Consider the following 12,789-nt stretch of genomic DNA (forward strand, 5'->3'; position numbering starts at 1 on the left):
AAAGGGAAATAGACTCCACTCTCCATAGCAGACAGACTTAGCAAAGAATTTGTGCTGTCTTTAATCTACCACAGGACAGTACCTGCTGTATAGGAAACACTAAGTTGCCAGAATTAATATTTTAAGCAGAAAAACAGTGCTACAGTCCCAGTAAGAAGCTCATTTCCTAGAAAGGACATCAGAGTAACTCAGCTCCTCTGTCATATGTCAGGTACATTAATTGTGCATATCTTATATTTGTTTATTAGAAATACAACGGCATAGCAATTTGCCTTAGCATATTTGAATGAGAAATCAGAGCATTGATACAAATTTAGATAAGCATATTTAGGCAGTTGGTGAATGTTAACAATTAGTTATTTTTCATTTAAGTTTATTTCAATATATGTTATCATAACCTGTAAAATATTTTTAAATTTATTAGAGGCAACATCATGAGCAAAAATCTGGAGCCACATTGCCTGTCCTGCTCCTTCCTGTCCTGTGATCTTCAGCAAATCACTCTACTTTAGTTCTTCATCTATAAATGGGGATAACTAAGGGCTCCTGGAAGAGCAAATAAATTCAAACATAGAAAGCTTCTGGAGCAGTGCGTGGTTCATTGTAAGGACTATGTGTTTGCTATTATTGTCATTGTCTGAATATTAAACAGAACATCTCTGAAGCTTGAATTAAATGAGATCTTGTGGGGAGGGTATAGCTCAGTGCTAGGGTGTGTGCCTAGCATGCACGAGGTCCTGGGTTCAATCCTCAGTTCCTCCGTTAAATAAATAAAACCTAAACACCTCCCCCCAAAAAACAAAGCAAGTAAGCGAGATCTTGTCTCTGAAAAGTCTGAAAAGAGTCGTGGTTTCCGAAGCTCAGGAAGGTGTGCTTTCCAAGTGCTTCTGGGAAGCCACTTACCCTGGGATCACAGCAGGGAACTGGCAGCCAGAATAGAAGTCCCAGTGGGAGCAAGAAAAGGGAGAAGAGACAGTAGCAGCCCACTTGGGATGAGCTGAAGGGAGTTCCAAGACCCAGGAGACAGAAGCCTGCTGAGCTTGGGGCCTGAGGAAATCACCATAGTGGCTGAACCTGGAGACAGGTTTTCGTGGACTCTTTGAACCTAGTCATTTTTCAGATCACTTAGTTCCTTCATGGTAGCACACACTGCATTCTCAACATCCAGGGGGAGAGAAGCCTCATTTTAAGGATTCGAAGGAAAGAAGATAAAAAAAAGCCCAAAGTCTCTGAGCAACTGCACCAGCCTAGGCCTGGTGCTGTTCCTCAACTTCTGGTTCCATGAACCAAGTGTAGTAGGCTTCTCAGTCACCCACAGAGTAATGCATGCCTAACTCATCGGCGGGTTCTTAAATTGGGAATAACAGCAGTGGTTTGAAGGACAAATGAGACCATATATATAAAAACTAGGTAGAATAGTGACAATTAAGTGCAGTGTGAGTGCTGGATAGATGATACCGTGGTCACAGCTGACGGTCGCTGTGACCCTGCCTTCTTCCAGCAGCATCTGTGTGTCTTGGACTTTCCTATGAGATTTCAGTTGAACAAAGGGTTTTGAGAGTTAAAATTTGGAAACCAGTGCTGGAACATTGCAAGGCTAAAATGCCCTATGCTAATCTAGAGCACATATGGTTTACTGATCATGAAATATCTTGAAAAGAATTTACTGAGTGATTTCAAGTCAAGATATGGAGATGTCGATTTGAGTGGATTTTCCCACATGCTGGAGGGAGGCTTGTCTTTTCACGGACAAGAACTTAATATTCTTCCAAAAAGGGACATGTAAGCTTTACTGAGGAGAAATAATAGAGTGAGGTGGAAAAGCCTGGGCTTTGGAGTCAGACCCACCACAGTTTGAATCCTGGCTCTGCTACTTTAGAACGTTTATAACTGAATAAATCAGTTGATCTCACTAAGCCCTGTTGTGTCATCTGGAAAATGGGGTAACACCTATGCTTAAAGGTTATTGTAAGGATTAAACTAGAGAAAAAAATAAGAGGGTGGAACACATTTTACTGTCATTCATTATACTCATTTTTCAAATTAAATAATCTTTTGTCAAGCTCCCCTCCGTGAGTGTCATGAATTTTGTATATTAGTAGAACTGTCTTTAAAAGCATGTTTCTTATAGTAATCACTGTCGTATTTTCTTGATTACAGGGCAACTTATGGTTGTATCTCAATGAGACGTAGATTCACTAAACAAAGGTAAAGTGGCGTCTTGACACAGACTTCTTTATTTTATTCTAAAAAGGCCCCAAAATGCTGAGCTTCCGTAGAGCTCCAGACCATGAAAGATGTGGCTGGCTACATGCTACGGACCTAATAACATATATTGAGCAAATATAAATAAAAGAAATACAAACAATTTACTCTATTCAGAAATTATGGTGACATATAAACAATATTCAAAAACTTTTCTCAATTTCACTACAATAGGATCAAATTTTACCTGAATATTCGTATATTTCTCTCTTATACTCTGAGCTCTGATTTCAAGGAACATAGAAATTCCTCATCTAATTTGGTTTTTAGATTTAGTTTTTCAAAGTCTGACTTAAATATTGACTTTGTATTTGTTATTGTGCATTGTGTGAAGGTCAACTTCATTGAATGTTCCCTTTACTTTCCTTGGGTTAGATTTTGCATTGCTGTTTTCGATGGAGTTATCACCGTACAACATAATTCACATTTGTCTAGCTCATGAGTTATTAGAGATGTTAGCCAAGTGCACAAAGCAGTGCTTTGTAACCTTCATCTAGATGTGAAATGAAAAGAAGTATCCACGTATTGAGTGCCTCCTGAGTAGCACCCATAGTACCGGATGCCTATGTACTTCATTCCCACTCCTCAGAACAGACCTGTGTGACAGACATTAGCCTCTCAAACATCAGCAGAAGCATCAATAGGTGCCTTTCTCTTTGGGACTGGAAGCAGTATAACTCTTTATTAAGTTTTCATAAGGCGGCAAGGACGTGGAGAAATTGAAACTCTCACACATTGGTGGTGGGAATGAAATGATGCAGTTACGGTGGAAAGCAGTTGAGCAGTGCCTCAAAAGTTAAACAGACTTACCATTTCCCATACATAGAGACCCAGAAATTCCACTCCTAGATATATACCCAAAAGAAAATTTGTACATCGATGTTTATAGTAGCATTATTCATAATAACCAAAAAGTAGAAATAGCCCAAATATACATCATTTGATAAATGGATAAACAAAGCGCAATATAGCCATCCAATGACATATATTTGACAATAAGAAAGAATGAAGTGTTAAAACATACTACAACATTAATGAACTTTGAAAACATTATGCTAAGTGAAAGAAGCCAGTCACAAAAGCCCACAAGTGATATGATCCTATTTTGTGTGACATGTCCTGAATGGGCAAATCTATAGAGACAGAAAGTAGATTGCTAGTTGCCTACATTTAGGGAACGGAGGTTGCAGGTGAGGAGTATTAGGATTGGTGATAACTAACGGGTACAAGTTAATTTGGGGGTTTATAAAAATATTCTGAAATTAGATTAGGTGAACACTACAAAGCTTTGTAGATATACTAAAAACCACTGAATACTTCAAATGGGCAAACTCTGTGATATATAAATTGTATCTCAATAAAGCTATTAGAGATTAGAGAACAAAAACAAATAATATTCATTTTTTTCTGTTTGCCTTTAGAATTGGTTCTGTCTAAGCTACTCCTCTACAAATAATCTTGCTTATTCTGCAGGAGAAAAGTAGTTGTTTTACTGAATTAAAGACAGAAAATACTGTCTTCATCTACCTAGCAGTATAATGCAGTGATTGTGGGCACCACTGGCCTTGAAATCTGATCAGCTATGTTACTTTGGCAGTTAACCTCTCTGAGCCATGGTTTTTACATCTGTAAAATGGAATTAATATTTCCTACCTCATAGAATTCCTGTGGAGATGGGATGACATATGTAAGGGCCTTAGCCCAGTGCCCAGCATATTCAAATTCAACAACTAATTATTCCTTAAAGATTTATGGAGGGACTAATATATGCTCAGTAATCATGCTCAATCTATATGCTCTTTAAATCATAATGTGAAGATTTTGTTTAATGTGAAAAATATATTTGATAAATCCAGAAAGTCATAGTTTCACAATATGAAATTGTACATTACAGATGTCCACAAAGGATGCATTCGTCATATTCAAGAGAATAAATAAACAAGCTGTTTTCTTTTCCAACTTTAAAGGAAAAATAACAGCTATATATCAATAGAGATAAAAGGTCACCAGGGGTGGCTTACTGTATATTTACAGCAAATTGCTGAGAAAACCAAAGGAATAGTTGGTCTTTTCAAGAAGCCATCTAGTGGTTGATTTTAGCATTACAGTTATTTATTTTGCAACACATAGTTCAATACTTGGTTTTCAAAATACTCAAGTCAGGCTTTAACTGGATTCTTATTAACATGAGCCAAGCACTAAAAAGCCCCTCCACAGAGTCCCGTGCGTGACGTTGACAAGGTGAAGATGGAGTTAGTGAGCTCTTCTTATGCACGGCTGTGGTCTGTGATGGGTCTCTGAATACAAAGATAAATACACATGATGCAGTTTTACTTCCCAGAAGCTCACAGATTAGTGCCCTTAAGTACACAGTTACACAACAGATGGGTAGTTGGTATTATCCTTGACCTTAAACCACATTTTCACTGTGTTTACCTTGTTTGGTACTAAAAACCTCTCACAGCAAAACAGCAATTTTCTCTCAAGACATATTTGTTTAAGATGAATAAAGGTTTTAAAAAAGGAGGAAGATATAAACTCTATTACCTTCCAGTTATATTAGAGAAATAAAAGTGTAAACTGAGATGGCCCTCACAGTGCAGAGATAGAAAGGTCCTACAGCAGAGGAGGTGGGACAGGTGCATGTAAAGGGGGCCACACCTTGACTACCGTCTCTCTGTGTCTCATGCTCATGCTCCAACATCTGGAGCGTCAGTCTGACACTGTCATGACTACATAACTTAAAACAGCGTAATGAGGTCTCCAGAACAGCACCTGCTGTCCCTGCTTCAGCCCCAACAGTGGTCTGGCCCAGGACTTCCCAGGATTCCTGGAAAAGTTGAAGTAAATCCTAGTAAGATCTGCCTCTGAATCTTTTTAGCTTTAGACCTTGACAGCATCAAGGGGTTTTGCTTTAGATGCAGGGCATAGGTTTTCTAAGTTGCAGACCCAAAGTAGGTAAACCCTCCTGAAGATACCCTGCAGCTGACTTTGTATCCAAGTCTCGTCAACAAAATACAAAGGGCAGAAAGGAGATCAGTGGTTGCCAGGGTCCAGGGTTGAGGGGAGAAGGTGGACTACAAAGGGGTACCAGGAAACTTTGGGGGGTGATGGAAATAATCTCTATCTTGATTGTGCTGGTGGTTACTTGAAACTGCATGTCTCTGTCAGAATTCATAGTACTGTACACTTAAAAAGAAGGATTTAATCTATGTATTTTACTTAATTTTTATTTAAAAAATAAATATATAAAATGCAATATTCAAACTCTATTTGGCTTATGTAGCAAAAGTCCAAGTAATTTTTTTTAATGATTTACTCTTGCTTCTTAAAAAAAAAAAAACTTTCTCAAAATGAAATCTCAAAGAGTGATTTCTTCACACTAATGTTCATTGCAGCATTATTTATAATAACCAAGACATAGAAGTGTCTGTCAACACGTGAATGGATAAAAAAGTTTTATATATTTATATACACACACATACACACAGTGTGTAAAAAATCAAGAAACAGAAAGGTCAATCAAATAGATTTAGAAGGCCAGAAGGGGAACTCTCACAACCTGTACAGAGCCCAACAGGAATAAAGACTCCCCTTCATTCCTGGCAAGGACTCAGCCAATGAAAAGCCATGGACTCTGTTTACTACAGCCCTCCCATCTTCCTTTTTCCCGCCACTAACAAGTTCTCCTTCCTTTGCCCTGCATGGACTTGCACATGGCTCACAATGGTGGCAGATCCTGAACTGCAATTCTTTGCAAATAAACCAACTCTGCTGGAGAAATATCTGGCAGTCTGTTTGTTTTGGGCCAACAAATGGAATATTATTCAGCCATAAAAAAGAAGGAAATCCTGCTATTTGCAACAACATGGATGGACTGTGAGGGTATCATGCTAAGTGAAATAAGTCAGATGAGTACTACATGATCTCACTTGTATGTGGACTCCAACAAAACTGAACGCAGAAACAGAGAATAGATTGGTGGTGGCCATGGGCAGGGTTATAAATGAGTGAAGGTGGTCTAACAGTGCAAACTTCCAGTTATAAGATGAATCAGTTCTGGGGACTTACTATACAGCATGGTGACTATACTTAATACCATATTGTGTACTTGAAAGTTGCTGAGAGAGTAAATTTTAGAAGTTCTCACCACACACAAACATACACAAAGTTGTAACTATGTGTGAGGTAATGGATGTGTTAACTCACCTTTTCGTGGTAAACATTTTGCAAAATATACATATCTCAAATCATTACGTGTACACCTTAAACTTACACAATGTCAATTATATCTCAGCAAAGCTGCAAAAAGCCTTCCCAGGACCAGTAAAATAATTTCATAAGATTGTGGATCTCACATTTAGAAAGGGAAACTATTAATAAGAACAAAATGCTAGACTAGAGAAATAAAACCATTGGTTTTGCTGAAAAGAATATCTAACAAACACTATGCTATGGGGTTTACATGAGTTATCTCAATGAAAATGTATCGCCCATTATGGGTTCACACCACTATTTAAAAAACAAACAAACAAATAAACAAGAGGCTTAGAACCTATAGGGAACTTAGCCAAGAATCCGCAGATGGTGGGTGATACAGCCGGAACTCACAACTAGATCAGTTTGGCTCGAAGCTTCTTTCTTTCACCTTACTAGATTCTTTCTAATCAAGGGAGTGCTTTCACTGTTTCCTTAAGTATGATTATGTTGCTGGAATACATTTTGCTAAGAAAGCTCCAAATAACTTGGAAACCATGGCACAGTATGAGTGAGGTGGAGGAGCAGGAGAGTTTCTGGAAGCAGTATTAGTGCTGCAGGCAAAATGGGCAGAAGGAACCTTGGAGCCGAGCCTGGTGCTCCTACGCCCTCACTTGAGAAGGCGGCGTCTTTTTGTTTGACAGGACCAGTGACAGGCACTGTCACAGGCTGAATTATAGGCCCCAAAGGTACCTGGATACCTTTCCAGTCCCTGAAACCAGTGAATGTTGCCTTACATGGAAAAAGGGACTTTGCAGATATGACGAAGTTAAGGATTTATTGAAATGGAGAGATTATCCTGAATTATCTAGGTGCCATGTGCTGAAAAATTTCCCCCAGGGCAGGTCAGTATTGGTGTGTTGGCTCTGGTCCCACCAGTTTTTCAGTTGGTTACAGAAAGGACCACTTTTTTTTTTTTTTAACACTCATAACATTAGTTATCTGAGCAAAAAACATAGAATGGCTACCCAATATTAGATGACTGTCTGAAGCAGCTTTGAAGCCCCATGTCAGAAGTGCTGGAGATGCCAGAATGATGGATGCATGATTTCCTTCTGGGATCATGTTCATCCATTTGCATTACCTGAGGCCCAAGTGTAGCTACGATCTGAACTTGGCTTTAGAGTTTGGACTCTCATAACGAGTAAATTACAGGTTCCAGAGTGACAGACTTAACTCTAGCATTTACTGTTCTACAACCTTGAGAAGCTCATTTGACCTCAAAAGTCTCATCTGTTAAAGGGGGAAAATAGTACTGAAATCAAAGAGTTGTTGTGTAGGATGAAGTAGAATAACGCACGTGAAGAACGTGGCCCAGGACTGACTTGGGGCGAGTACTCAGTAAATCTTAGCTCCCATTGCTGGTACTGTCATTCAGGGCTATCATTTCCTCCTTCTGCCCGGGACTGGTGCTTCAGGGAAGAGTGCCCTCTGGAGTTGTGCAGTGGCTCCACAGAGTCAGAGGGCCACTCCCACTGGCATGCATGTTATTGCTGAGCAGAAAGGTGCTGTCCTTGCTCACCCGAGAAAAGACTTCAAGACCAGTCCCACCAAGCATCATCGCCCGATGGCTTACACTCTGTATGAGGCACCCATTCCAAGCAGATCGCCTCTGCCTCAGCAGAAGGACCAGACATAAAATAGTCCTGATCTAGAAGGCAAGTCCTACATGGTCTCCAAGCTACTTATCTTGACCCAAGAAGAATTCAACTCTAGGACTATGCCAGGCACCCTCTGGATGGGTGTCTTGTCTCCGCTCACAGAACCACAGCACTGTAAAAGCACAAAGGGTGATCTTACAAGTTCTTGCCCACTGAGCTCCTCCTTGTTCAGTCGAGGAGACAGAGGCCCTGAGAGTAAGTGACCTGCCCAGGCTCACACCAGAAATTGGCATCAGAGCAGGGATCAAGCTCCTAATTCCCTTCCAGGCTGCCTACCCACCTCTTCTATCGCTGATTCAGGTATAAACTCACTACTCTGCCAGGAGACTTCCATCCCAGCGAGGGCCAGGGGACTGCGCCTGCCCACAGAGCCTAGCTCTCACATACTGGAGACGGCAGCTCCCTCCTTGTGCAGTCTTGCTCACACACCCTCACTGTCCCCTCTTTCTGCCCCATGGACAGCTTTCCCTCTAGGTGGAAACAACAGTCTGAAACCCCCTCATGGCCACAGGGGCCGAGAGCAGGGGTGGGGATGGGTTAGGAGGACAGGGAAAGAAAACTCGGAGACTCGGGACTTAAATACAACTGGGCTCGGCGGGTCTGTTTCCCAAAAACCCTGAGCTACTCAGTGAAGGAAGTCACCGTTTGCTGCTCTGCCTTTCTGTCCCTTAGGACTATCAGTCAGGGCAGGAAAGGCCTTTCTTTCGAACTGCTCTCACCTACACTTCAAAGTAGGTATGTCTCTGTGGGTTAAGCGTTCGTGATCTTTGTAATCCTCCTTTAAAACGAGCGCCTCCGGCGCCAACACCGTGTCGGGACTCCGTGCTCCCTGACAGAGGGCGGAGTGTCCGGGTGAGGAGGTGGCTGAGTAGGGCAGAGAAGGGGGAGGTGAGGGGTTTCTGAGGACAGGCTTCTGCTCTGAGCACGTTTGCTCAGAGTGCCCCCCGACATGCGGCAAGCTGCTGGATGATGTCCAGCCTCTGGACACACCCGGCATCTGGACAGTGGTGGCCAGAAACGGGGACGACCCCTCCTGCAAGCTGGCCATTCTCCTCAAACTTACGCCCCACTCTCTTCTGTGCAGTCAGTGAATCTCAGTGAGCCATTTCCTCCTGCTTCAGTGACATTCTACAAACCTCCTTTTCTGATACAAGTTTGAGTTAATTAAAAGTGGAAAGTTTGCATTGTGTTGTGTTGCAGGGCATTTCATGATCTAAAATGTCTGAGATAAAGAAACCTTTGAAATCACTCATCTGAGCAGTTTCAGAAGGGATGTGACAACCTCTGACACCCAGTCTTGTTTTCCTAGAGTGTTGTTACGTGGGTAGCTTGGTGGAGTTTCATTACATTTACAATTACTCTTTTCACCTTTACACAATGGTCTTTTGACAATAATTGCATAACCTTCTTGGGTTTCTTGTTCCTGGCTTGACAGCCAAATCTATGAGACTTTATTGATGTTTCCTAATTTTTAATCATTTTGAGGTTTGTGTGTAATCTGAGGCTTAAGGAAATTTGGTAATAATAATATCTTGCATTCCACTATTAAAAATGCCATCTCCGAGGTTACATGTGACTACATAGTCCTCAAACTCGAAGTATCTTCCCATTTTCTGTCAGTTGATGCTTGAAAATGACAAAAGACCCAAAGTAAACTGGCTGAAGCAAACATTGGAAAGTCTGAAAGGGACTTCAGGCATGGCTAGTTTCAGGAGCTCTAACGATGTCATAAGAGCCCAGTCCCTCTCCATCTCTCCCTCCTGCTGTCTGTGTTGGCTCTATTCACAGGACTATTCCCTCCAGGATTCAAGTCCAGCAGGAAAGAAAAAGCTTCTTGTCTGATCAACCTAACAGAAGTCTTAGGATCTGCCCTCATTGGACACAGTTAGTCTGCTTGGCAGTGTTATCCCTGAACACATCACTGTGGCTGTGAGGACTTCCTGCTGTGACTGGCTGAGCTTAGATAAGCAGATCAGTCTCAGAACTAGAGGTCCCATCAGTTCTACCCAAGCAATTTGTTCTGAGAATGCACGTGGAGGATTTCCTGCCAAAGAAACCCCAGTAACTGTTGGCAGAATGAGGACAAGAATAGATGCGGGAACCGCACGTGTCCACCACATTTGCCCCACTTTGTATGGCATTCAGTCTTGATGCCCTTGAAATTCTGTATTACTGTCTCCCCTCACTCCCTTTCTCTCTGACTGCTCCTCCCCTGTCTCCTTCTCCTCCTCCTCCCCTGTGAGGAAAGGGGTGGTGCACAGCTGTCCAATCCTATCCTCTTAATTTAACCACATGGACTTGAGACTCAACTTGCCTCTGTGCCTTTCCCCAGCCTGTTCCCTCACCTAGAACACCATCCCTCTTCCCACCCCTCATCTCTCCATGTTCATGTCCTCCATGTCCCAGTTCAAACACCTCTTTGTGAATCTTCCATATCTAATTTTCTTCAGGGCAGAAACAAACTCTTCTTAGGTGTGGAGAAAAAGGAACCCTCCTACACTGTAGGTGGAAATGTAAATTGGTGCAGCCACTATGGAGGACAGTATGGAGACTCCTTAAAAAAACTAAAAATAGACTTACCATATGATCCAGCAATCCCACTTCTGGACATATATCTGGAAAAGACAAAAACTTTAATTCAAAAAGATACATACACCCCAATGTTCATAGTAGCACTATTTACAATGGCCAAGACATGGAAACAACCTAAATGTCTATCAATAGATGAATGGATAAAAAAAATGCATACACACACAATGGAATATTATTCGGCCATAAAAAAGAATGAAATAATACCATTTGCAGCAACATGGATGGACCTAGAGATTATCATATTAAGTGAAGTCAGACAGAGAAAGACAAATATATGATATCGCTTATATGTGGAATTTAAAAAAAATGATACAAATGAACTTATTTACAAATCAGAAATAGACTCACAGACATAGAAAACAAACTTATGGCTACTAAAGAGGAAAGGGGTTGGGGAGGGATAAATTAGGAGTTTGGGATTAACAGATACACACTACTATACATAAAATAGATGAGCAACAGGGACCTACTATATAACATTGGGAACTATATTCAATATCTTGTAATAATCCATAATGGGAAAGAATCTGAAAAGAAATATAACTGAATCACTTTGCTGTACACCGGAAACTAACACAACAGCGTAAATCAACTATTCTTCAATAAAAAAAAGAAACGCTCCTTTTCCTTTAAACTCGTATCTTTATCCTCTCTCAAAGGTAGAATTTTCTGTTTTATATAGTTATATACTGAAATATGTACATGGGTCACTGTTGGCTCTTAGCTCCTTGAGGGCCAGAATGTCATTTTTCTTTATCACTTGTCCCTTTATCCAATCCCCCAGATGGTCAGTCCTTACAAAGCTAGTGTTCGTTGAATAAATTTGTATGGAACTTCCTATTTTATTAAAGTGTATTCACATCCATCAGAGCAAATCTGGAAGGGAAGAACAAGCACTGTCTCAGTTGTATATATGAGAAAACTGAGGAACCGAGAAGATAAAAGTTTAACTGAAGACCTCTAAGCTCGTTTTGTGGAAAAGCTTGGGAGCAAAATCCTAGATCCCTAGAATTTCCTGCTATTTCCAAGAAAAACTTGCTTGTATGTATTGTATTACTGAAACCTGGAGAGTAGTTGATACCCAATCATTTGAGTTTAAAAATTGATTAACTATTTCACTGCGAATTTTCCTGTTCTGTGTCTGCCGTTACTGGTATCGTGTGATGACCTGCTCCTCACATAGTTAAGAATATTTAAAAGGAAATCCAGCTTAAGTGGGTTCTCCCTGGCGTGGGCATTTTAATTGTTGCTGGTGGTGTCTCTCTGTCTCTCCCTCCTTTCCTTTTTCTCTCTCTCTCGGACTCTCTGCATTTTGGTAGAGACAGTCTTTATAAAGGGAAGAGATGAGGTGGATTTCTGTTCCCTTTCTTAAAGGAAGACAAACGTCCCTCACCTTTAAAGCTCTAAGATTTTCCCCTTCCAGTGACTACGACCTGGATGTACCTGGATTCAGGGCGGCAGAACTTTTGGGGTCTGAAGCGCGCTGACCTCCGGCTCTGCCCCCGCCTCTCGGCGCAGGCCCCGCCCTGGGGGGTGGAGCCGCCACCCCGCGGCCGCTTGATAATCCCCGAGCCGGACCCTGTGGGCGGTCCCCGGGCAGCTTGAGGGAGCGCGACCCCGCTTGCCCCGTCCGGCCCCGCGCGCCGGCCGCAGCGCCTGCTCCCCTCGCCATGGCGGCGCCGTCGCGGCTCCTGATCCGCGGGGGGCGCGTGGTCAACGACGACTTCTCGCAGGTGGCGGACGTCCTGGTGGAGGACGGCGTGGTACGGGCGCTCGGGCGCGACCTGCTGCCGCCCGGGGGCGCGCCCTCGGGGCTGCGGGTCCTCGACGCAGCCGGCAAGCTGGTCCTGCCCGGCGGCATCGACACGCACACGCACATGCAGTTCCCCTTCATGGGCTCGCGGTCCATCGACGACTTCTACCAGGGCACCAAGGTACCGCCCTCGCCGGCTGCCCCGCGGGTCGGGGGTCGGGGGCCGGTCAGGCCAGCTCGCGTCTGCGCCGCGCGGAGAAG

The 12,789-nt window shown here is 42.5% G+C and overlaps 1 protein-coding gene across 2 annotated transcripts in view; it reads left to right on the forward strand.

Annotated features, from left to right (window-relative positions):
- The first annotated feature begins 12,348 nt into the window (after positions 1 to 12,348).
- The window catches only part of DPYS (dihydropyrimidinase), an 81,675-nt gene continuing 81,234 nt past the window's right edge, over positions 12,349 to 12,789 (forward strand). For both annotated transcript variants that reach the window (XM_032467764.1, XM_032467765.1), the window contains exon 1: positions 12,349 to 12,709. In XM_032467764.1, coding sequence (XP_032323655.1) covers positions 12,446 to 12,709 — 264 coding nt within the window. In that variant the 5' untranslated portion in view covers positions 12,349 to 12,445. The remainder of the gene's footprint in view (positions 12,710 to 12,789) is intronic.

This window comes from Camelus ferus, chromosome 25 (genome assembly GCF_009834535.1).
Source record: "Camelus ferus isolate YT-003-E chromosome 25, BCGSAC_Cfer_1.0, whole genome shotgun sequence".
Classification (NCBI taxonomy): Eukaryota; Metazoa; Chordata; class Mammalia; order Artiodactyla; family Camelidae; genus Camelus; species Camelus ferus.